General features: G+C 46.4%; 1 protein-coding gene across 1 annotated transcript in view; it reads left to right on the top strand.

Moving 5' to 3' along the window:
* Positions 1–3,100: 3,100 nt before the first annotated feature.
* The window catches only part of LOC144168216 (uncharacterized), a 50,782-nt gene continuing 27,112 nt past the window's right edge, over positions 3,101–26,770 (top strand). The window contains exons 1-3 of the mRNA XM_077697249.1: positions 3,101–3,318; positions 3,391–4,304; positions 4,543–5,067. Of these exons, the coding sequence (XP_077553375.1) occupies positions 3,101–3,318; positions 3,391–4,304; positions 4,543–5,067 (1,657 nt within the window). The remainder of the gene's footprint in view (positions 3,319–3,390; positions 4,305–4,542; positions 5,068–26,770) is intronic.

Genomic DNA, 26,770 nt, shown 5'->3' on the forward strand with positions numbered 1-26,770 from the left:
CGCCTGATTTCTACGCTGCCGCTTTGCAACAGTTGGTTGACTCGGCCGAGGAACGAAATGACCCGAACGAGCTACGAGAAAAGGCCCGAGAACGCATCCTGAAGGAGCAAGAGGACAGTAAACACGCTTACGACCGTCGTTATTACCCGGCGAAACTCTACGAGGTTGAGGAGGTGGTCTTCATGAGACGGGGACCGGAACACACCGGGGAACCCACCAAGACGCAAGCGAAATATTGTGGTCCGCTCGCAGTGATTCACGTTTCGCCAGCCGATACATACCGTGTCGCTCAACTGGGAGAGCATGGAAGAAGGCGATTTGAAACAACAGCACACGCGTCGCAGCTGAGAGGTTGGTCGTCAACAGGCGAAACTTCCCACTTGGAAGACGACGAATTGCCATCAGAAGAAGGCAGCGCCTCTGAGAACCAAGTTACCGAGCAGCTACCACGGCGTTCAACCCACAAGCGTACTGCACCGGGTTAAAAGTTGAAGCTGGTAAAGTTCATCTGCATATTCTCGTATTTTTGCGCTAGTGAACATGCAGTGAAATATTTGTCTATTCACTTATGTTTGTAATTTTGTTTTTGCCACTTTATTATGTTCCGCGCCATTGTACGTTTTGTACGAGTAGGGACATTACCCTACTGTGTGTGTTTTGCTATTTCAGGGACATTTTGTTTTCGAGTATGAGGGCCGAAATTCAATGTTGCACGGGTCTTATGAATACTGTGTGTTACTTGTGTTTATCATTAAACAGTGAGCGTTGGCGCGAAAGAAATATTGTCTTGTATTACCTTGTACGCCATTTTTCCTGTGCATTTTTTGCATTTTCTTTGTTCGTATTGTGGGGATCCTAGCGCCCGAGCCATTGCGCGATCGCTAGGTTTGTGCCGTTGCGGGCGCTTTTCCCCTCTCACCCCGAAATGCCGGCTCGTCTCGGCGCCACCGTGTACACCCGAGCCGTCTTCTAACTCCTGCCTGAGGCCGTTGCGGCTATAAAACACTGTCACGCAGCGGGCGCTCCGCCCTGGTAGCTGAGCTAACCTCACCTCATTGGTCCGTTTGAACGATGCCCGAACCCGACTCTCGCCGGGACGCGAACGCGCGCCCTGCGCGGGGGTCCGTTCGGGGAGACGCTTCCAGGACGCCGAAGGCGTTGGCCGAAGGTATGTGACGCTTTCTTTACCAGCCGGCTGCAACTCTGTTGCGCCGGCGAAAGCCCACCAGCCCTTCCGGCTGCGGCCCGTGCCTAAGGCTGCTCCTGTCGCCCCTACGCTTGCATATAGTAAGGCCGTACCTACCACTCGACGATCACGCCGTGCAGTACGCGCCTGTGAGCGAATGGGCCCCGTCTCCCTCGCTGCTGCGAGCCGATCTGGCCAGCACGGCGATGCGCGCGCGCACAACGGGCGCGCACCCCGGAATTTGCCCTGACAGAAGAGCCCACTGGCTCTGCGCCGATGAAACGTGCGCACTTGCGAGTGGCGCCCCATCGCCCCTTTCACCTAACGGGAAGTACGTACCTGTACTGTAAATTATGTAGTTGGGACTGTAAAATATGTGACTAGAATGTTCGTATAAAATAAACGTCTTCCCTCCGTACCCGGGGCATATTCCTTTGTCGCCCCCTTTCTCCACCTGCCCAACAAAGGCGGTGTTAATTTGGCGTGACGGCGTTTCAGTATCGTGAGCCTGCTCAACTAGCTCGAACCCACGATGGTTCCTCGCAGTGTGCATGAATGCCTGCCTTGTGCAATGCTAGGGTTATGCATATTGTGAGGTAGAGAGACCACAGTATGCACGATGTAATCAAGTGCTGTGAAGCTTTCATGTGTCTATTGCTCTCAAATGACGGTCCCATTAACGGGGACGTTAATTCCTGTCAGGATGCCCGAATGTAGGCGAACGATTCGTCCGCCTCCCATATCTTGCGTTTCCTTCTGTATTCTATTTTAGTGTCAGTGCTCTGTTTATATTTCGGACCTCTGTTTCCCCTTGCGTAGAGCTGGCGAGCGTGCTCCCAAGGTCGACTCGTTGGTCGCCGTCCCGTGTGCTGTGTTTATGACCTACGGAGCGGCGCCAAGACATCCTACACCGGCGGCTAAGTGGTCTGGCACCGGGGCGCGAGACAGACTTTGCCCAGCTATAACAGACCCAGCCAGTCGAGCGTTGAGCGTCAGCGAGTGTGCGTGTGTGGTGAGAGACCTGAGCGGATTGCGAGAAAGCGTATGTGAGCGAAAAGAACGGCGCCGCCCAGGCGCATTTGCCAGTTTTGTACGAACCCAAGTCAATAATTAAACAGTTTGTTTTTGCCTTCTCCTATTAATTGTACGGAAGCTATTATTCCACCGTCTGTCTTCAAGCAAGAAAATGACCTGAGCGAAAGTTAATTCAAGAAAGTTAACACTACGCACCACCTAAGCAGCGGAAGCCCGACGATATCAGCGAAGTCTTTGTAGACCTCAAGAATGGCGAGGAGATCCCGGTCGTGAACGCAGTCATAATGACGGGATCGGAGTTCCGAAGGGAGCGTATGCCCGTTGCTCAGGGAAAGTTGGCCGACCAAGATGTTTCAGTTTTGCGTGACACAGGATGCAGCATAGTGATCGTGCGAAAAGACCTGGTACGAAATGAAGACCTCACCGGGGAGACTAGCCCCGTGTATTTAGCGGACGGCACCATTTGGAAGTGGCCCGAGGCTCAGATCGAGGTACAGACTCCATACTACAGCGGAAGGGTTAACACCCTCTGCATGAAGACTACGCTGTACGACCTCATTCTCGGCAACATCAACGGAGTGAGAGCCCCCGCGACCCCATAGTTCCACCGACCCAGGAAGAAATACCCCCTTACACGAGGAAACAGCAAGCTATGGACGAGCCACACCCCGATGTCTCTGCCGAAGGGGAAGTCGCGGCTGTGGTAACGCGAGCAGAGTAATAAGGAAGGCGCGACGCTTTCAGTTATTAAAGACTCCTGCGCCGACGTCCGAACCACATCAAGAGTGCAGTTATGCCGAAGAACAAGAAAAGGACCACTTTTTGAAATCCTGCTTTGCACAAATCAGAAAGGAAACGAAAAACTCGAAGAGTAAGCATATGATCGAGTTCAAGCTGGAAGATAACCTCCTTTACCGGCGATTCACAAAGAAGACCGGTCGGGAAGTACGGCAACTAGTCATCCCCATAGGCTGCCGACAGACCGTCCTGGAAACGGCCCACGCCGGCATCGTGGCTGGCCACTTCGGTGTGGAGAAAACGAAGGACCGGATACTGGAAGACTTTTTCTGGCCGGGTATCACAGCAGACGTGAAGAGGTTCGTCGGTTCGTGTGACATTTGCCAACTAACGATCCCCAAGGGAAGAGTGCCGCGAGTACCCCTGTGAAGGACGCCGGTTATAGAAACACCGTTCTACCGAGTGGCGACTCACATCGTCGGTCCGATCCACCCACCGTCGAAGGCTGGAAACCCATTCATCCTCACGCTGATGGACTGTGCAACCCGGTACCCGGATGCCATTGCACTGCCAAGCATCGAGACGGAACGCGTCGCCAAAGCGCTACTCGAGATGTTCTCTCGCGTGGGGGTCCCCAAAGAGGTGTTGAGTAACAGGGGGAGCAACTCCACATCCGAACTCATGAAGGAAGTGGCGCGGCTGCTGTCAGTACGCCAACTCCAAACTAGCCCATACCACCCGATGGCCAACGGGATGGTTGAAAAGTTCAATGGAACCTTAAAACTCATTTTGAAGCGAATGTGTGTGGAAAAACACCGGGACTGGGATCGCTACCTAGCTCCACTGCTCTTCGCGTACACAGAAGTGCCGCAAGCAAGCCTCGGATTCTCTCCCTTCGAGCTACTGTACGGCCGCCACATCCGATTTCCCCTGTCCATCCTTAAGGAGATCTGGAGTAATGAAAGTCTGGATGAGGAGACCAAAACTACATATCAACATGTTACCGACCTTCGTAACAGACTGAAAGAAACGTGTCGCTTAGCGCACGAAGAACTCGAGAAGGCAGGAGCCCGTTATGCGAAGTTGTACATCCGAAAGACGAGGAAGCGACGATTCCCGACCGGAGACAAGGTCTTAGCCCTGCTCCCGACAGATAACAACAAGCTCCTTCTCCGCTGGAAAGGACCATTCGAGGTGAAAGAAAGAAAAGGGGAGGCTGACTACGTCATCGAGACACCCAGTGGACCCAAAATCTTTCACGCCAACCTGCTGAAGAAGTACGAAGAAAGGAAACGCAACCCCGAAAAGACGATGTGCAACGCGATATGCGGCGTGTCTGAGACGAGTGAAGAGAGCAGCATACCGGTTCCGGACTTTGTTAAGACGGAAGGCGTCGCTGACGTCAAACTTTCGCCACACCTTACAACAACGCAAAAGGCCCAAATTGAGGCCGAACTGATGCGACATTCTAAGATTTTCTCTAACGTTCCAGGAAAAACTAATTTGGTGGAATGCCACCTGGAGCTCACCACCGACATCCGGGTTCACGTGAAACAATACCCACTGCCGTTTGCTGCGTGGAGAACATGGAGAAGTGGAGAAGGAAGTACAGGACATGAAGGCCCTGGAAATCATAGAAGAATCGGTGTCTCCGTATAACTCCCCGGTGTTGCTGGTGAAAAAGCCCGACCACACCAATCGGTTCATCGTAGACTACCGAAAACTCAACAACATACTTTTCGCCGATTCAGAACCAATGCCCCGAGCCAATGCCGTATTTGCGGCCGCAGGCGGAAAAAAGTACTTTTCGAAATTAGACTTTGTCAAGGGGTACTGGCAAATTCCTCTTTCGGAGGAGTCCAAGCCCAAGACTGCCTTTTCCACAACGTCGGGACTTTATCAGTTCCGTTACATGCCGTTCGGAATCAAAACCGCTCTCGCCGTCTTCGCCAAGCTGATGCTACGAATCATCAACGGTGTCCCCGGTGTTAATCATTACTACGACGGCATGTTAATTGCCAGCAGCACGTGGGAAGAGCCCGTTGCATCACTGCGAGAACTTTTCAGCAGAATTGAAGCGGCTGGACTGACCGTACGCCAAAGCAAGTGTGAGTTCGGGGCAACAGAGATCGACCTCCTCGGGCATGGAATTGGACAAGGAGGACTAGTGCCGCTGGAAAAGAACCTGGAAAAGATTCAGACAGCGCCGGCACCGAAAACAAAACGCCAAGTTCGCGCATTCCTCGGTCTAACAGGCTATTATCGCGAATTTATCCGAACTATGCCGAGATCAGCGCACCGCTAACGGAACTCACCAAAAAAAGGGGAAAACAACATCGTCAAGTGGAATACCGCTCAAGAAGAAGCCTTCAAAGAGATCAAACGGCGCACCTCTAGCCCTCCTATACTTAGACTCCCGGACTTCACTAAGACATTCGTGCTCCGCCCTGACGCCTCTCAAACCAGCCTCGGCGCCGTGCTCATGCAACGCTATGAGGGCATGCTTCACCCTATAGCATACGCCAATAGGAAACTTGTGCCCCTAGAGATCTCTTATAGCACTATTGAAAAAGAATGTCTTGCCCTGGTTTGGGGAGTCCAAAAGTTCAACGCGTGCTTGTACGGTCAGCCGTTTATCGTGCAAACCGACCACCAGCCGCTCCGTTACATGCAGCAAGCTAAACAGCTGAACAGTAGAGCCCTCCGTGGGAGTCTGCTTTTACAGGAATACCAGTTCACAGCCGAACATATTAAAGGGAGCGAGAATGTGGCAGCAGACTACCTAAGCAGAGTGTAAACCCAGGTATACCTGTAATTGTGTACCGCGAGTAGAATTTTCAGGTTGTATCTTCACAAGGTGGTGCCCGACCTGTACATTCGCGGCTTCTATATTGTACCAAACTGAAGTTCGTAATTATGCGCATTACGTACTTTACAGTACATTTGCCGTGTATTGTTGGCGTTACTAGTGGTGGCATTCGTGAACTTTGCGGTTGCATGTTATTGTTTGTGAACAGCTTATTAGTCATGTTTCTAATGCGTTTCATTGTACTAGTGCATTAGATGCTGGGTACTGACGTACACTCATTGTATTTGAGACTACGAGACTTTCGCACTGGAGCGCACGCTGTATTTTTATGAGTTTCGCACTTGTAATGACTACTGTCCCGACATTGATTATGGGACTGGGTTATTTCGAATGCTAGAACTATATTGTTCCTAAACTTATGAGTTGTCCCTAGGATGTGTATTTGTTGAGGAATCTGTGACCACCCCTTTCACTGTACGCGAGTTATGTACGTGTCAGTAATGTTATTTACGATATTGCACTGTACTAGATTTTGTGTTAGTAGGCACAGCATCTTTTGTTCACTAAGTGTGAACGACGCGTACGCACGACTTTGTGAGTTTTGGGAATAATATTGCATAATATTCTGAAACTGGGGGTCTGTGTCACAAACTCGAGCGTACGACGTCTAAAAATACCGTATATTTTTTTTTTCATTTTTTTGCACAGCGCCTAATTCGTGTTAAAGTCGTCCGATTCATTCAGTTCGGTTCTATTCGCCCTGAGACAGTGCTGGAACTTTCTAGAATGGAGAGGCGTTAACACGACCACTCGCCGGCTCGCTGGCAAGGAAATACCAAAATAAAAATTCCCCGCATTTCCCCGAGGGGAAGAATGTGAAAGTGCGAATGCAAGAGTTGAATTTGCGCGGTTCGGTAATGTTCGCGAAGAGAGATCACACACACACACACAACTACAAAGAAAGAAAAATGCATTTATTCACAGACACCTATTTGTGTTGTCGTTGTACTTGATTGCTAGAGCGGATCTCACCTTTGAAATTTCGTGTCAGTACTCCTTTAAGCAGGTGCATTAGCCCTTCTCACGCCCGATTCTTGGCCAATCCCCCACGTGGGTATGTGCCATGTCAGCGGTCAGGCAGCGCGCGCCCATCTCCCCCCGTTGCCAAGGAAGACGAGGAGATTCCTGGCCAATCCCCCACGTGGGTATGTGCCATGTCAGCGGCCAGGCTGCGCGCGCCCATCTCCACGTGCGCGGAGATCGCCGGTGGACGCAGGTTCAGGGTCGCTTAAGAAGTGCATTCGCACTTAAAAGCTCCGCCGCTCAGCTTACACCGAAGCTTCGAGCACTGTCGAGGAGGCACGCGTGGCCTTGCCAGTGCTAAAGCGCTCCGATGGTTCTAGAAGGGAGAGAGAGGGAAGTTATTCACTGACGGCGGCGTGCGCGTTGTGTGTTGTGCCCTCTCTCTCTGCGCCGGCGCGGTTATAAAAAGAGAAGCCGCGCCTAAGCAAACCAGCTACGTTTGGACGTCGTCGTGATGTGACAACGGCACCTGCCAGTTTGTGCATCACACCATCGGCGAACCGCGCCCTGGAGGACTCCAACGTACTCCCAGGCCTCGAATCACCGTGATCGTCTCGGACGGCCTGGCCTACAACGAAGCCGCGCTTCCCAGGTAGCCGAATCGCCTCCGACAGTGGTGCATCGTCCGGCCCGGTCGGTGAATATTGTAGGACTCTGTCTCTCATATGCATCGAACTGTTCGTTTTTTTGTTAACTGCTCCACTTCGTAATATTTATTTGTTAACGCTCCTCTTCGTATCATTTTGTATAATTTTGAACTGTTTCTTGTATATGAATTCGATCTAAGTTGTCTGTCATTATCTATTCGTTACCTCGTGTTTGTGCAGTATTTTGCCTGTCTAAATATAAGTCTTTGTGCTGTTTCCGTTCAAGGCTCTTGGTCATTCTTGCCGCTCTGGTCGGTGAAAGCCGCACATCAGACGGCCACCCCCTTTGTCACCTGTGCCCTGTGGATTATTCGGTGGCGTTTGCTTGCTCGCTTGAGTCGACTCCCCACCTCTTCCAACAGCGCACCCAATTAAGGAGACGGTGACACAAAGGTACCCATTCGACATGACTGTTTGGGTCATCTATACGTTTATAATATATCTTTTAATATGAAAGAGTACTCAGCCTGAGCGGCACAAATCTGCTTTCTTTTGACCAGCGCAGAGCTTAACGATGGGGCAAAATGGCGCGTTGTGAGGGTAGAAATGGTGTCTATTACAATTTGTAACAAAATGTGTCTGAATGGTAATGGTGAATTGTTTGGTCTTCTACCCGAGACTTTAATGCTTCATTCGTGAATACATCGGACATTCCCATGATTGGCAGTTTTTGAGCCTCTCTGCATTTTATTTCAGAAAAAAAGGATGGGAACCATACCGCTCATTGCGCTGTTTGCTCCTGAGATTGGTCTCAGCCTGCTTTATTAGATAAAAACCAAAGAAAATATTCAGGAAATCCGTTAGTAATCAGTTATTGTTCTCCCAATTCCGCATTATAATTACCATCACCAGCCTATCTACGCCGACTGCAGGGCAAAGGCATCTCCCATAAATCCCCAATTACCCCGGTCCTGTGCTAACTGCAACCAATTTATCCCCGCGAACTTCTCGATCCCCTCTGCCCATCTAACTTTGTGCCGCAGTCTGACACACTTGCCTTCTCGGGTAATCCACTCTGTTACCCTTAATGACCTACGGTTATCTTGCCTTCTCACTGCATGCCCTGCCCACGTCCATTTGTTCTTCCTAATTTCTACTAATATCTCCTTAACACGCGTTTCTTCCCTGACCCACTCCTCTCTCTTCTCGTCCCTTAATTTTACACCTATGATCTTTCATTCCATTGTTTTCTTAGTCGTCCGCAATTTAAGTTGCACCCTCTTAGTTAGCCTCCAAGTTTCTGCCACGTAGGTGAGTACCGGTAAGATGCAGCTTTCATACAATTTCTTCTCTAGGGACAATAGTAGGCTGCCATCATTATATGAGAATGCCTGCCGAATGCACTCCACCCCATTTTTATCCTTCTCGGCCTCACGGTAGGGATCCGGGGTCACAACTTGCCCTTAGTAGATATATTCGCTTACCACTTCCACTGCCTCGCCACCTATCTCAAACCGCTGTGCTATCCCGAGGTTATTGTCTATTGCTTTGATTTTCTGCATATAATTGTAAGGACCACGGTTCTACTCTGTTTGTCCAGTGCGTTTCGCAGCCACTGGAGACTGAGGGCCGTGGGTTAATTGGCGTATTCTTGGGAGGTTGTGGCTATTAGTACACCAGGGTGGCCAATCCTGTTCTGGTGAGGGAGTGCCTTACCGGCGATGGTCGCCGGCGTCATGCCGCACCCCAAGCCTTATCCTGCAATTCTTCCTAAAATCAGAAAATGTAAAGTTTTTGAGTTTTTTATAACTGCTTTAAGCTCAAAACGCTTCAAGTTGCTATTTTTTCGGCATGAAGGCAACAGTTTTTACTTTTTTTTTCAAAATTACGACAATCGGTGTAATAAAGACAGGTAATCTGCAAATCACGCAAATCTTATAGAAAGAATGCACCTGGCAGATTGAGTGTCTAAAATTTACAATGTACACTTTCGAGAAGCTTTTAATAATTTTTGCTATTGTAACCGTAAAAATTGAAAAGAAATGCGACTCGCCGAATTCAGGTAGTGATCAGGAACCCAACAAAAACGACCGTGGCTACATGGTTTTGGCGCACGTCAAGGATCTCCAGGTAATCGAAATTAACCCGGAACACTCCACTACGGTGCGTATCATCGCCTGGGTAGCGTCGACGCGTTAAAGCATACAATCAATCAATCAATCAGGAACCGAATGGTATTGGCTGCGGTTCTTGTGCTAGGTGATAAAGCATGGTTATAGTGAAGTTCGCGAAGACGAACCTAATTACCAGACGCGATTGATACGATGAGAAGTAACTGTTTTCTACAACTATTAAGAAGATATTAATGAAATCCCAACGAAACTGAACTCCAGCGTTCAGTTCAAGTGCGTACACATCAGTTGTGCACTTGGAACTTTGATGCTAACTCTCTATACGGAGATTGAATTAACCAATTCAGCGGTATCGGCCAAGCCTTTCTTCCAGCCCCGCGATCTCAAAGTTGTCTAGCACGAAATCGCACACCTAACGTCAGGTGTGAACTGTCAGTCTATGTCTAGCTTCGGAGGCCTATCAATCACCGTAGGTCAGAAAAGACCCCATGTCTTTCCTGGATGCAACTAGCTAAAGTGCTCAGATATATCAATGCCTATTTTGGTGAAGTTCGTTTTTCTAAAACGTCGCAATATGTCCCTCTCAAAAACATACTTCTCAAGGGGGCGACCAGTTTTTGGGTCAAACTGTCTTTCTGAAATATGTGCCGAGCTACATACACCCCATCTTCCACTTCCACTTCCCCCACTTGAGGTAGAGTCTTTCTGCCACAATAAAGGCTGCCTCCTCTCTGTCCTCAACTTCTCTAAAAGCATATGGGAGGAAATGTAGCGCATACGCACAGATGGCGCTTATAGCCACCTGCAATCAATTACCATCTACAGTGTGCAAACCGAATGCAGATTATAGACCTTGGTCAGAACAACTGTTATTTTTTTTTACAGCGAAAATTACATGGTCGCCGCGATGTGGAGAGAGATTAGCCTAGCGAAGAGGAGAGCAAGCGCCAAGCGCTCATGTAGCTAGTTGTAGGAACGCTTGAACTAACTCTTATATAGGCATTGCTTTCCAAAACTACTAAACCTGGTGGTGATGCTTACACTTGCCAACATTAACACACGCTGCGAGAAAAAGTAGCCCAGCATCACTGACTTGAAATCGCGAGCGGTGATGTTAACAGCTTAGCTGCCTGGCGTTCCCTACTCGCAAGGTTATGCTTCCTAGGAATTCTCAAATCCAGCAGATCGATTCCCGTTTTCGGAAATTCATTCAAAAACCGCTTCCTGCCACCGTCGTGGCAGGAAGCGGTTTTTGCTTTTTCATTGCGTATATTTTTGTTTGCGATTAGAAAATTCAAGCAGCCACGTATTTCTCATTCGTAGAACAACCACATATCCCCTGTGTAATATGTCTCGCCTCAAGTATGCTATATCTTTTGTTTTTCTCAACAACATTCCGGTCAAAAATTGGCAGAAGATTTGCTAGCCTAAAACCGTTTGCCAGCGCTTCGTTGAAGGGTTTTTTCATCTTGCTGCATTTGTGATGGATGCTTGCTATCCTCGCCCCTAGTCAGTGTCCTCCTTACATTGCGGCGACCGCACCACCACGTTTTGTCTCACGAAACCCACTACGAAGTACACCTTCGCTGTTTAAACTATTTACTGATGATGGATTTGAATGGTATCCCCTTTGTAACGAGTTACCGGCGTGCCATCTTACCAAATAATTAATCAATGGTGTACTACTGGCCTAATTATAGCGCTGCTTTTAAGGCAGGCTCAAAATAAATTTTGTCCTTCACCGGTGGCAGCTGTCCGAGGCAATATTGTGCTCTCTGATTTTCTTCAACCAGCAGGCTTGATTTCGTGCGTATCCCTTTCCTCAAGCTGCGTTGATAGTGTTGTGACTAATTTTAAAAGGGAAATTCGTGAAAGGTACCGAAGTTCACCAGGTGGCGCACGAACGGCAAACCCCCCAATTCCGCTGCCCGCGCATTAATAACAGCGGATGGTCGAACCGTTTTGTGGTGAACCAGTAACTGCTATTTCTTTTGACCGTTCAGTCCGGTTAGTGTGCAGCGGGCTCAAAAAATAACGGGTCGGGTTCGGGTTAGCGCCTTGCATTTCCACAATAACAAAAATTTCGCGGACGTGCACCTGTAAGCGTTGAAGTAGCGTAAATGAAGATAAGTGGTAGAACAGAATTTTGAAAAACTGAAAGAAAGAAAAACATACAAAGTGTGGAAAATGGCAAACCGCGTAACGGGCTGCATTTGTAAAATAATGTAGATTTCACGGGCGTTCAAACTGTAATCGTGAGTAATAGTTTAAGGGAGATAATTAGTCGAACGAATTTTTCAAAAACTCAAGAAATGGGAAGAATAATAAAAATACGGCAAATAGAAAATCGTCAAATGCCTTACATTTCCACAAAAATGCATTTATCCTGGAAGTTCTACCACCGGTAATCGATATATTAGCGTAAGTGGAGATAATTGGTGGAACAGAATTTTGAAAAACAAAAAAGAAATTGAAGGAACGGAAAATCTTCAGCTACGTAACGCCCTGCCTTTGCACAATTAAGCCGATTTCGGGCAAGTTTCGCCTGTAATCGTTACAATAATGTGTTGTGGGGGTAATTGGAACAGCAGAATTTTAAAAAATAAAAATAAAAAAATACAATAAATTTATGGAAAATGGTGATACGTGAACGCCCTTCATTTACAAAAAAAAAGCAGATTTCGCGCAAGTAACAGCTGTAATAGTTATAATAGTGTAAAATGAGATAGTTTGTCGGACAGGACTTAGAAAAGCCGAAAAAGTAGTCTGCAGAAAACTCTAACTCAAGACAGTTCTCTGAATTTCTGCAGATTTTCGAAAAGAATTCTCCGTTTTCATTCGGAGTTGTTCAAGCGCAAGAAATCCGTGAATGTTTGCTTTTTGCCATTTTTCGCAGTAGTTATATTCCCCGTTCTTGCCTTTGTACATTACCAGCTTCACAATAATGAAGACCGGTAAGTGGGCTGTTCATTCCGGGACTAAGGGTAACGAAGTTGTCTCGCCTAGTTTATGTTCTAAACATTCGCCTGAAGTTCTCGGTAAACAGTGCCTGCGTTTGTCAACTTCCTGGTACCACCGTCTTGTGTATATGCGCTGTTTTTTCAATACGGTTAACAGCCACCAAGCTCGCTATCAGTTCTGTGGTACGTTTTAGAGAAATGTGTAACGCGAATACTAAGAGGTCGACGGAGGAGTGGACTCGAAGAGGAAGAAGAGGATGAGGTGAATGTGAAATGAGTCCCTCATCTATTTTCCCTTAGTTTGGATTCGTAAGCTTCTTCAACAGTGGAACCACCATCAGACTTGGGCAATCCCCCGGAGCGGCTACGTCCATTCTTGTCATGGCTGCAACTAACCACCAACTGGACTGTTGTTTGGACTCCTTGTGAATTCGTCTACGGGGTATGTTCGACGACATCAAAGCAAGTGTGGCCGACAATGGGTTGAAAATTAGGCTCTCCAATGTAAGGGAATGTGTATTTCTGAGCGCCGCACCGCTCTGAAGCCAACGGGTTATCTGAGGGAGCTATACATGATATCAAGCAGTTTATCTCTTTCTATCCATATTTCACAACGGGCTGGAAATGAGCTCTAGAATCACTGGTTGCACGCCCCAACCACTAGATTGCAGAAGCTTCAAGAATAGGTCCATACTTTGTACTGAAAATCTGAGTGGCCGCATGAAGATCGTCTAGTAGGAATTACATATTTCGTAGTCCTCCGGGAAGAGGAAACGTCAAGGAGAACAATCAAAGGTTCTGGATAGCGATGAAGAAGCCTTACGACCGTTGTAACCAAACGAAGGTTCCTGAAATTAGCGTTGGTGATTATGTTCTTGTCCGAAAAGGCGTACAAAGTTCAAAGGCACGTTTTTTAGGACCCTACATGGTGGTTAAGACAGCCCGAAAGCAAAAAAAAAATTCAATGCACCTGCTACAATGGACCTAATAACATCGTGCAAGTTGCGCCGATGTGCAATATAGTGCCGCAACAGCCGAATATGCGGACGCAACATTTGCTGCGGACGTGCCCTTCATTGGAAGCGGCCAGACCGCGACACATAGGGGGCAGACGCCTCCACCCTGGCAGACAACCTGACCTTCATCGGTGGATATGGGGACCGCACCACCACTCTCTCCTTGCGTTTCTTCGCGATACGGGAGTTAATCTATACCTGTGACGTAGTATTTATGCCAACGGGCATACTATCGCAATAAAAAACCACGAGGACAAAGTGGCAGCCCGTGTAATGCGAAGACAAGATTTACCTTCTCCACTTCTTTCTCTTGGTGTCACCCCTCGAATACCGAGGGGTGGGCACGAAGAGAAAGAAGGTGAATGTGAACTGAATACAACTGGACCACTGTTGGCACTCCTAGTGAATTTGCCCCACACAGATAACTAAAATGTATTACTGATTACTAATGTTTTCTGATGGAGGCAAAACGCAAAAACTCCCATGTGCTCGAGATTTCAGCGCACGCTAAAAATCACCAGGTGGTCAAACTTAATCCGGAGCCCTCAACTACGGCGCGCCTCATCGGCTGTGAAGTATCGGCACATTAAAGACCACAATCAAACAGATTAGTGTAATGTATTCAAGAGTTTCTTAATCCGGAGCCCTACACAACGGCGCGCCTCATTGGCTGTGAAGTATCGGCACGTTAAAGTCCACAATCAAACAGATTAGTATAATGTATTCAGCAGTTTCTCCACACGTATTTTTTTGTCTTTGCTCGAGGGCAACCCAAAGGATACGAGCATTTTTGCTTTTCTAGCGACAACAAAATATGCATTTCGTCGCGGTGTATGCTCTACAATCAACCACAGCTGTGTATACATGTAGTTTGGTTGCGAAAAAAAAAACATTTATCTCTGCACTTGCAGACGAGTTCTGCAGTTTTCCCTCGTATATCCGGTGGTGAAATGCGTTCCCACAGGGTGATTGCACACAAAGAAAACCAGCCGCAGCTGCACGTACAGTGCATGCAAAAGCGAACACGCAGGCCGGCGAAGTTACGTTTGTGAAGTACATTCGGATGTCCGGTTGCAGAAACAGCAGTGCAGGATCTTTCACTACCCACACTACACCTTCTTGGAGATGGGAATGCAACGACAGTAATTCGGTTTTTTTTACATATGCATTAACATTTACATTTATTGTTTACATTGTCGGGCGCTTATATTTTCAGCGTAATAAAAGCGGGACGTGAAGCCGTGTCTCCCTGGAAGTCCTCTGCGACTAATACCTCATTCAGGTTCCTTCACTCAACGGGGTACTAAGGATTGACATGAGTGGTCTTACGTTGTTCTCGCAATGAGATAAATTTCTTGGTACCGCTTTCCCGTTCTTGGTAACCGCGTTATGCACCGATGTATCAAGGAAGCAAAGTACGGCGACCATGTGGTATTCTTTCGGGAAAATATTCTCTAGAGTCCGGGACCGCCGTAAGGCATCGCGCCAACCCTCATTTAGAGATGTCGTCTTGATTCGACGTACGTCCACACAATTCAGATTTATTAAAATTTTGATTTTTCTCAAGAATATTTCCCGCCCGCCAGCAAATGTAGCTGCGAGTTCGTATAATGCGTAAAGAGGGTTTTCAGAGTGCCAACACGAAGCGGCGTTTTGCAAAAAAGCTAATAGCCGTTGGGATATTCTGCAGTGTTCGTGCTCAATTAGGACGTGGAGTGTAAAGAAATAAGCTCGAGCCAGACACTGAAGTGCCCCGACAGCATGAAAAAAAAATATTAGCCACTACACTATGAGAATTTGAATGACAAGCGAAGCAGTTCTGCAAATGATGCGGAGGCGAGAAAACGTTTTCAACAAACGCAGCAATATATGCATTAGCTACGAAAGTGCATTAGAAACCGCAACTTAAGCAATAGTAATGCATAAGTTATGAAACTTAGAAAAGAGATAAAAGGGCTTTACTTCAAGGCGTTTTTGGTCGCGCCAATTAAAAATGCACTACACACTAGCCTTATAACGCTCCCTTGTAAAAACACAATACAAGGGAGGTATGAGTAGTAAAAGCGCCTGTCGTACCTACAGACACCGAAAAAAGGATAGCAAGGATGCGACCCACGAGGAAACGAATCCCACCTAGTCGCTTAAGAGCCCTCGTTTAGCAAGAACTCAAGGGGAAGAAAACAAGAACGTGAACACTAATGACGACGAAAAGCGAGAACGGCCATGTGTTCGAGATTTCGGCGCACGGTAAAGATACCCGGGTTGTCAAATTATTGCGGAGCGCTCCCCTACTGTGCGCCTCATCGTCTGTGGAGCGTCCCCGCGTTAAACACCACAATCAATCAATCAATCAATCAATCAATCAATCAATCAATCAATCAATCAATCAATCAATCAATCAATCAATCAATCAATCAATCAATCAATCAACCACCCTACCAATGAATCAATGAGTCAAGAACGTGTACAACGAAGCAACCCAGCAGCCCAGCAGCTCCCGCTATGCTCAACATCTTCCAGAGCATTTGCCCATTTATTTGAGAGGGCATGTTCCTATAAACTTATGTAAGTTTAATGTTTCAAAACGCGCCACTATAAGCGAACAGACAGCCCTCACTCAGTCAGCTGGTGCACCACTCTGTAAGGATTATGATGTGGAACCTTCGAAGACCATAGCTTTTCTTAAACTACTCTTACAGGAAAACATTGGTCTGCCTGGCTGTCTGATTGGGTGGCTGGCTGGCTGGCTGTCAGCCCGTCCATTCCTCCCTTTATTCAGTGGCCTCGCCAAACTGAAACAATTCTTGAACGAGACGTTTACATACGGAAAACATGTTCAATAGACAAAATCTTGCAGCATGCGCATACTTGTCAGCGTTGTTTAGCAAAAAGAAACCATTCGGCATATTTCAAGAAAGACATTAATACAATATAGTACCTGCAGTTTTTATTGAACAATACATAGGTGAGCAATTTCTGCAATACAAAATAAAAAATGCGTTGAACAGAAATGTTTTACTACAAATTACCAAAAAGATAGCGCCCAAGCCTCGTGCTCCTGGCTCGATTGTCAAGTAGAAGTCCCAACACGTGGCGGGCCAGCAGTGCGAAGCGAGAAAATGTATTTCAGTAAAACCCGCCGCGGTGGCTCAGTGGCTAAGGCGTTGCGCTGCTGAGCCGAGGTCGCGGGTTCGATTCCCGGCCGCGGCGGCCGCTTTTCTGATGGAGGCGAAAAGCAGAAACGCCCGTGTGTACGAGATTTCGGCGCACGCTAAAGATCCCCAGGTGGTCAAAATTAATCCGGAGCCCTCCACTACGGCGCGCCTCATCGCCTGCGTTGCGTCGGCGCGTTAAACCCTACAATCAATCAATCGTATTTCAGTAAACCTCCAATGGCTCGACCGAGACAGGAGGGAAACAGCGTGAAAGATGGTGGAACGAAACAGGAGACACAGTTAGGAGGCAAGGGTGGGAGAAGGCTATCGTGTTTTCACGATATTTGCTGTAAAGCGAGCATATACACGGCCATTTTTTACTTGCGGTGTCTAGATGTGAGTAATTTAGGCACCTAACTCGACAACGTAAAGAAGTCTACTACCGCAGAAATATTTATTTTATTGGTTCTACCATATATGCACGAAAAGAACATACGAAACTCCTAGCCACGTTCTCTACTGAAGGCCAAATGCACTGGAAATTTTGAGTTTTTCAAAACCCTATATCCATGAAGACTGCCTAAAAAGACAGCGAGATACAAAATGCAAGATACTGCGGGCTACCATTCATGTCCTAGTTGGTTTTTTGGTATGTTATGTTCGTTCAAAAATTTCGTCCAGGTTACATTTGAGTGCAGTTGGCCTTTATGCGTAAGATCTTTTGAAAATTCGACTCGTGTTTGCAACTTTCTAGCTTCACATGTGATTGTTATTTCTACCCTTTGCTTTCATTAAAAGTTCAAATATTTACTCTATGAACTTCAGGCACAACATTTCCACTCCAACTTCGGAAGGTAATAGGGTGAAAGTAACCTTGAGGAAGTTCACTGCAGTGAATATGGATTATTTATATTAGGGTAGCCGAAGAAGAACTTCATCTACTATTTAACTAATAAATGAGACTTGTACGCATCTCTCTAAAGGACGAACGAAAAAAAAACAATGCATCGGGCCAAACCCTGACATAAATTTAAATTTGTAAATACCCGCATCTGTACACGGCAGAAGCGTTTTCCCAAGATGTGATAAAAGCAAAGAAGACCAACACTGGCAATGGGTGCCTACCGCAGGAATCTGTTAAAGATCACGTTTAGAAATTTATGATGAACAATTCCGTTACTTTAGTGGAACTGCTGCGAGTTCGACAAGGACTCGCGCCATCAGGCTCTGGAGGTGGGAGCGAGAATGTTTATGTACTGCGTCTGTCCCATCACTATGTTAATAAAATCTGCACGTAAATATAACACAAAAGACGTTCCAGGAAGGAACATAAGCAGGAAATTCTAGATAAAACATGAAATATTGAAACGAGGGAATGGCCTGGCTTTGAAATGTCCCAGCCGGACGAGATTGTCATCAGGGTGGAGTTGTGGCGCAACGGCGCGGGATCCTTCACACTTAACTGGGGTGTGGTTGTGGCTTATGCACACAAACCACCCAGCGACTTTATACTGCCGTACGAGCAGTGCGCATGACTCAGATATGCCAGGAAATGATGGCCATGCAAGGCTCTTTTTTTATCAACGTACTCATCAGCATCATGCACGCTCCGCGGTAAAAAAACAATGCAATAACGGCCGCTATTGGCGCCATCAATGACGGTAGCATCACCCTAACAGGGCTGTGATGATGGTGGTCGCAAATCATCTCAGTTACCTTTTAATAATATTGTTTTTGCAGAAAGATCTGTTTACTACAAAACGTTTTACTGGGTGGACACACAACTTTTTTTTTCTTCAAGAATATATCCAATATTATTGCATAAAATGTGTAACAATAATCAGCGTGTTTTAAATGTTACCAAGTGCGACAAGTGAAATGAATGATCACGTGCTTAAAGGCGGATTTTTTTCTTATAATGCGGAGAAATTCGGTTGTTTTTATACAGGCTTTCGAGGTGAAATACAAACTTTTGTCCTTGCTATTTGGAATTCTAGTCTTGGTGGTAAGAGCCGACGACGACAACAGTAAGTGGTTTTTCGTTTGGGGACGTGGTCTACTTATTTGAAAATCATAGTCTCTATTTAAGTACGGTTTTAGTACTGCTAATGCTAGCGTAATAAAAGTGGACACAAAAACCACAAACTGTAAATATTTTGTTTGCGCGCGTTTTTCTAAACTGTGAGTGCGTTTTTTTAAAGAAAATGCGCATTCACCAACGATGGTATTGTTTTATCTGTTCAACGAATTTTCCGGCAAAATGAAACAAAATACGCTGCGAGGCGTCCGGCTGAGTTTTTTCCCGCTGTATCCTGCCCAAATGTAAAAAGGCACACGTTGAATGACTATGCTCCAATGTAATCGCACGCCTGCGAAGAAACGCGTCTATGAAGCGCGAGGAGTTAGAAAACGAACGCCGGTGTGCGTGCTAATACCACGCTCAATTTGCGTGTCATGCAAAAGATGATTTGCAGGTGAAGTCGATACTCCTCGTTACTCGCATATGCATTATTGAGTGCGTTATTGTTCAACAGGCACAACTTTAAATGTAAGTAGAATCTCAGGCCGATAATAAAGTTTAAACTTTCCCAAATATGTGCCAGCCTACAACCCATGTCGGCCTTGGCTTAGTTTGCACCTCTCTGTTCTTGTAAGTGTTTTATGTCCTGGAATGTCGTTTTTTCAGATTCCCCAGGAAACCGAACAGGTCGAGAAGTTGCCGTTTTCTACTTTCCACTTGGCTTCTGTGCTTTCTTCGTAATGGGGGAGCCTCAAACAGTCTTAATTTCAGCTTCGGTAGCCATGCACATTCGCAGAGTGTAATAGGTCAGGAAGTTTTTAATTGACGAGTTCAGCGTAAGTTTTTCCTGTGTGGTAACAAAGGAAGTACAACAAAAAACGCAACAGTGCCTTGTTCAGAAGGCCCTCAAGGTTAGTATTCTGTGATAAAAATGGTTTTTAATCACGTATAGATAACAATGCTGCTGTTAATACTTTTGAACACCCTTTATTATTGTGGTCTTATTGAGAGACCATTACATGCTTCATTTGGCGGAAAGAGTGGCATGCTGTGTCGACATTGTATTGCATAAAAGCTCTCCTACGTCAAGTTCAAGTTCAAGTTCAAAATTATTTCCCTTTTTTGGATGACGCCACCGAGTACAGAAACAAAAGAGGTCCCGAAGTTGAGAACTGTCCGGGGGACATCGTTCGTTGCTTTAGCAGGGATGCATAACAGATGCGCATACTGAATTTGTTACAGGTAGGGATTTCGTGGTTGTATGAGCTTCAACGGTATTACCATATGCCGTTAGTTAGTCATGTAATCACATACATACTGCAGGCAGCGTCATTTGGCTCAACCGGTAGGCTACCTAAGGCTGAGAGGAGAAAGGGCGACGCACACCACATTGGCTGACGCTTTAACATATTTTTCTTTCATAAGGCCGAACGTTTCCTTGTCAGGCCTGATATTGCAACTGATTGTATTGCGGCAACTTTGATGTAGGCCTAAAAAGAGCAACTGCATTGTTCAGCCGTCCTTACGTCCATCAGTTGCATTTGTAGCACAATACTCCGACAGCTCAAAGTCGAACTTTGAGAATGTATGTAGTGACTGTAAAAGACCAGAATTATATTAAGAAGGAAGCAATATTGCAAAGGCGGTGAATTTAAGCGGCGACATACGTAAGCTTTCCGGCATATGTTAACATAAAGCTGCTGCTTTCTCTGAATGCGAAGAACCCTAGGTCTACATTTTGATGTTATGACGGCGCATGCAAGCCGGGTGATGTGTCGATACCAGCTTCTTTTGTTGCGTTGCATAACATCGTCATTCACAGAGCCGGTTTCGCGAAATTACTGACTTTCCAAGAGACAAATTGTTGGAAGAGGTAATTCATTGCCAGTAAAAGCGGAACACGACGTCATTTGTGACCGGAATGGTGCTATCCCGTATGTTGCAAGTCCTCGTGCTATGTGCTCTCCCGTTGTTTTAACATGCATAGAACCCGCGTCCTCTTCGTCAGCAGCACAAGGCCTTAACCACTCAGCCACCGCGGGAGAATACAATCTCACCAAGTGCCGCCTCTACACCAAATGGTGCACGTGTGTTTATTGTGTGAATTTCCATTTACTTCAAACACAATGTTCAGGTAGTAGATGTGTGTATACATTTGTATTCATCAACAAATGGCTGTATGTTCACATAAGAGGCGGCACCAAGAAAGTATACCCGGATTATCCGCCTTTTATATAGGGATATCTAGAACGCGCTAAGTACAATTTTATTGTTTAAGCTGTCGCATATTTTTTACAATACCAGCGCGTTAAATATATTGATGATGATTATTGATTTCTGTGGCACAAGGCCAACAAGGGCAAAGAGCGCCAAGAAACGTTTGTGTAGTTTAGACGAGAACACCAAACTCAGAGTTTGTGCAGGATTCAATAGAGAATACCCTTCAGTTATAATCGTTGTACCAAAACGAAACAAATCGCCTAAAAATTCTTATTTTCCAGTAGCAAGGCAAGGTCCAGTTTATATGACTTTTACGCATTAATCACAATCTTTAGTTTCTTGAGTGGCGGCAATGTGCCAGCTGCCGTGCCATCAAATGGAGGTGCGGGTTACGCATATCAGAAATAAATTTCTTGTTTTTTTGCTCCGTATGCTCTCACCAGTTTCATTAGGTGTTCGCGTACCGGAAAGCTGCGTCTCAGCTTCTTGTTTATTTAGCATTTTATTTAAATGCTTAACACTTGACGAAAATGTCGGAGTACGCACTTTGTATGCCCGATTTATAGAGTAATGCAACTTCACTTACCAATGCAGCTTCCTCTGTACAGGTGTTGAAAAAAAATTGCGCTTCCAGCGCCCGAATGAGGAAATTCTGTGTGTACCGCTTGGTCAACCCACCTGTGAGCAGCTCCATTCAGAGATGCTCTCTAAAAACTGTACTGAAGGCTGCTTCAGCCGGCCAGGATTTGTCCGCTCGGAACTGGGAGTCTGCATTGACGTTGACCTCTCGTTTGGGAGCGCATAAAATGACCGCAAATAAAATAAAAGTAACCGCCTACCTGTATGCCAATCTCAACGTTCATTTGTCTGCCGAAGGTCACGCAATACTGGCGGGAAAAATTGCACACATGGCAAGGCCTCTTTCTATAAGCAATAAAGTCATTTCTCGTCCACAGCTGACGGCCGCAAGCCGCGTGTTCAAGTAGAGTTCGTTTCGGGTTAGCGGGACTAGCCTGACATTTCTCTGGGTTTGTGTCCTTAACAATTACACTATTACACTGGGCGGAAAGGAGCGAAAAGGAGAAATTGACTCACAGGAAACGAATTACCCAAAATGCTTGGAATACGAGACGCCCTGTGAAGTAATACATGCTCGGACATAAAAGGGTCTCGACGCGGAAATCATTTTGAGCGAAACATCCTTCCAAGATGTGTGTATCACTGTCATTAGGCCAGCCTGCACACCCGGCATGCATCTTTGCTAGTAAGGGGCTTGTCATGAATACGGTACAATTTACGAGAAAAATACGTGGTACAAATACTTCACGCGATCCACTTCAAACTAGCTGTTTGGTTTTACACGCAAATACCATATAAAACATCAAATTTTGGCGCAGTGCAAATGTGCTGTTTTTAGAAATGTTCTCTAGTCGTTACCTCCATCCGTCTATATTGAACCGGTGTTACGCGTAACTATGTCACATCGGTCTCTTTACGCACTTTCACTTTCTCCTTACCGGGAACAGAATGGCACTCAGAGTTCGTAAGCTAGCGAGAGGCAACACTTTCATTTCAGCTTCTCAATTCATTTCATTTAGCTTTGAAACCCACAGCCGCAGTTTTTGCCCTTCACTCGGATTTCTGCATCAACAGGTACCGGAGTACTGACTTGAAACCGCCCTCTCAAGATCGTCTTTTCCCACGAGCCGTGAATGGCACGCGTGAGCAGCCTCGACGATGGCGGGCAGTAAGATGTGTTCAAGGAAGTCCAGAGAGCCAGCTGTAGCCAGGGATTGCTTTCTTTACATGCCCTCCAGTCGGTGGTGCCGAAGGTTTACCACCTAAAGCGGGATAATTAAATTATATTTTCTCATTGGCTAATGCAGTAACCTGTTTTTGTTCTCCTTCACAATAGCCGTTGCGAGTACGTATGCAGCCTGTCCAGCAAAGTTGAGGGCATCGAAAAATGGACACGCCCATGTTTTCAGAAATTGGCATTGCCTTTGTACCAGCTGTCGGTGGCTCGCGCCGAAGATCGTTCTTCACAAAGCCATTGCATCGCTGTATGAAATTTCTTAATCACGCTCAAAGAAAGAAAAGGCGTGCTAGAAAGAAAACGCGCATCTAGGTGTCACCCAGGTCAATGCGTATGTGGTGCTGCTAAGAGGAATATTCTGAACACGCCCTCGAACTGTCGAACGCGGCTAACAAAGTGCCGATCTTTGTGCTCCAGCTCTTGCCTTCTAATTCTCCTGAATGAAATGACTCGGCGATAGCAGTTTCGCTAAAAACCTTAGGCTATAAGAGTTTGGAAACCTCCATTGCGACAGCACTTCTACAATCTGCGATATTTGTGTGATATTGCTACACAGGGGTCTACAGTCTACAAACGCAGATGCTACGTTGAATGGTTGGTCACGGCTGTGTATCAGTAAATTATATAACAGTTCATTGAAGCGAACAAAGGTATTAGTGTATGAGCGCACGAGGTGTACAGCCATGCTTGGGCTCGAAGCAGTGGGTGGGGGACAACTTGACCCAAATGGCATGAGCAATTGTGCGTAGTGCGGACTCACCGCCAAATCAATAGCTCCGGATGTCTGTGGCTCAAAATGATGTGTGCGAAACATATTGCGCCGAATTATGCATTGAGTTTGTTTATTTATGCTTTGTTTTATCTCCCTGCTGCGCGGGACACTGTTATCTGTGCGCCAAGTGAAGCGGGCGATCCATTTTTTACTGTTAACGCTGCACGTGGCTCCATTGATAGGAAGAGTGTCTCGAACTAACGTCACCGGCCTAGAATAGTCTTCTTCGATCTAGAGTGTTCTGGATGTAATTCCACCGGTAGATAAACCTCGCGCCGAAAGATAAATTGCGCGCAAAACCACCCTGTGAAGATGGTCTGAAAGCCAAGCTATAACCGAACCCCACAACGATTACCCATGCGACGTCACTTGAATTCACACACGTGGCTCTTCAAAAAGTGAAACCAGAGGCAAGTGAAACGAACTTAACCACACTATTTATTACTCCAAAGCGATATTAGTTGATAAGGTTAAATCAATGCATGATATATAAACGGTGGTTGGTTGAGTTTCATTGGTGAAGCGGCTGAGTGGAAAATACCTTTTTTTTTATAAAATTAAAGGCAGCTCTAGCCCGGTGTTAGACGATCTCACTTCTTTAGTTTCCCCTAGGTTCTTTTTCTAGACAAGTCATGTGTGGGAGCGTTTGTGTACGATGACGTTTAGGGGCCGTCTGTTTTTTTATGTTTTGTTTTTGATCCCACTTTTTTTCTTGCCTACCTAATAAGCCTTCAGTTGTTACTTTATGTCCTGCTCATGTCCTGTTCATGTCCTGTTTTCGTTCGCGCTGACCATCATGAGCATGCAGTTTGTTTGTTTTCTTTGCAAGTAATGTTAAAAATGTTTACAGTGAGCCATGCTGGCGTACTTACTCGCACGTGAGCCGCTGGGCGCAGGAGCGAGTGTGTGGCAGTGAGCTATGAAAGCGCGTTGTATTTTCGATAGACGGTTAGAAAAGAGGGAGGAGGTGCTCGCAGAGAAAGCTCAGGGGGAAGGTTTGTCTAGCATTTACAGTATGAGCGAGCTCCTACATGAACCGTTGCGCTTCTCTAGCCGCCAACAGGCGCCAGCGGGGCGGCGCCGCCACCCCTACCCTTCCACCACCACAGGCGCCAGGCGTATCGCCGCGGAGCTCAGAGAGGCGACGATGCGGCCGTGGCGGTGATCCACAGTTACGTTTACGTGGGCTTCCTGCTTCGGCTGGCTTCCCGAACTAATGCCGCCAATGCCGTCTAAAGTTTATTCTTTGTGATCTGGTATGGAGGGGGCGCACAGTTTATCGTGTACGACTGCGTACTGCGGTGACCTGCAGACCTCAGTCGACCGTCGACGGAGTACCGGGCAAAGGCGTCCTTGTGTCTAGACAAGGGGACAGTATTGCAAAGGAGATGGAGGGTGGGGGTAGGACGAGGAGAAGGCGGGGATATACGGCGCGCCAGGGCGTGTGCTTAAAGGAGCCATTGAAGACAAAATACAAGTTTGTTTTATTCTAAAGATTTCGTGTTTTATAGTGCCCCCAGCGCTTGTCCGGATACAAACGATGCTTTATTCATTCATAAATTATCAATTTAAGTTAAAATTTTGATTTTCCTACTTAATCGTGTGTTTTCGTGGTCTGCAATGACATCACAGGAACCGACCGCTCTGCAGCCTAGGGTAGCTTGATTCACGCACCCGCCGTACAGGGTGGAGACACGTATACGCTAACGCCGCCATTTTGGGTCACTCGCTCTCCGTCGAAACAAGTCATTCAATCAAAACCACGCCAAAAATTATCGCCGTAAGGCGGTTGACTGGTGAAGTTTGAATCATCTTATCTGTTTTCCGTCGATGGGTCTCGTGGAAAACGAAAAGAACAACGCGTTGAGCACGTTGACCCAATTGCAGCGGCATGGGACCGTTCAAAGGGTGTCTCCATCCTGTACGGCGGCGCCGATATCGAGGTACCCAACGGCGGCGTTCGCGCGTTTGTTCAAGTTACTCAACCTAGATGGCGCAACCATACCGTGGCAAGCCGTTTTCTGCCTTTGGTTTGTTTTTTACCGTATTTAAACCTGGCTTGTTTTTGTTCTGGTAGAGAATAATCATTTCGTGAAACATAATGCTCGCTCGACAAATATGGTCATGTAAGACACCGTTGCTTGCGTCAATCGGCCAGTGTCGTCTGAGACAACCCCAAAGCGCCGCAGTGCTGTGCAGCTAAATCAAGCACAGTAAACGCAGTATCAACAGCAGTACGCATCAGTACTTCTATGTTTACATGTGCTGTCATAACTTCCACTGTTTGTCCCACAATTCTTAGTGTTTTAAAGAAAATGTGCCCTATATTTAAGCACAAATAGCTCGTTCTGCCAGCTTATAAGCTCAGCCTTATTTGCGTTTGCTTTTGCCGGCCTCCGCCAATTGCAGACCAGACTGGTATGACATCACAGGTTCTGTGGCGAGAAACGAGCCAGTGGGTCACATGGCCATTCCCTTTTTTCCTTATTATACAGCTTATTTGAGGGAAGTTTACGTTAAAAGTGGTATCAGTATGATTTTAACGAGACCGTCTTTTGAATGAACGAAACTTGTGTTTTGTCTTCACGGCTCCTTTAAAAAAGCGCTGTTGCGAATGTGCGTCCGTGTCGCCGACGGAGAGAAAATGAAAGCAAAAAAAAAGTAAAGGGTGGGGAGAAAGCAGGCGCTGGCGTGTGGGCGCCACCGAAAAATAAGAAAAAGGTGTAAGAGGTGGTGGTATTCAGCACGAAGGATACCAATGGAAGAGAAGCGCGGTTAGGGGAAGAATGGAACCAAACTTCGGACATAATTGTATTAGGCGCGTTGGTCATAAAGGTACTTGTGATCAGTTAAGCCATGTTAAAAGTACTGCTTTATTGTTAAATTCGAGGCCTTCATTTATCTAGATGGCCGATGTAGGAGCTCCTATGAGTGGTGTAGACATTTGGTTTACAAAAGATGCCTCACGTCCTATCTGTCACGTCCTATATCGCATGGTCATAAATAGGCCGTGATTTTATTTTTATGCACTTTGATTGTGTCGACATTGCAGTGGGTTCTGATTTTTAGAAGTACTAATTCATCGATTTTGTTTTCAGGGGCATTCATTGCTTTCGCTGTCTGCACTGCAGTACAAATATTTTTGGGCATCCAATACGTACAGATTTGAGCTAATATCTACTATCTCATGAATGAAGTCTCACTTTTTTTTTAAGCATGAATACGGTTATTATAAGCACAT

This window comes from Haemaphysalis longicornis, unplaced genomic scaffold, assembly GCF_048455015.1.
Source record: "Haemaphysalis longicornis isolate Haplotype H1 unplaced genomic scaffold, Haemaphysalis longicornis Haplotype H1 scaffold_2, whole genome shotgun sequence".
In the NCBI taxonomy this organism is placed as follows: Eukaryota; Metazoa; Arthropoda; class Arachnida; order Ixodida; family Ixodidae; genus Haemaphysalis; species Haemaphysalis longicornis.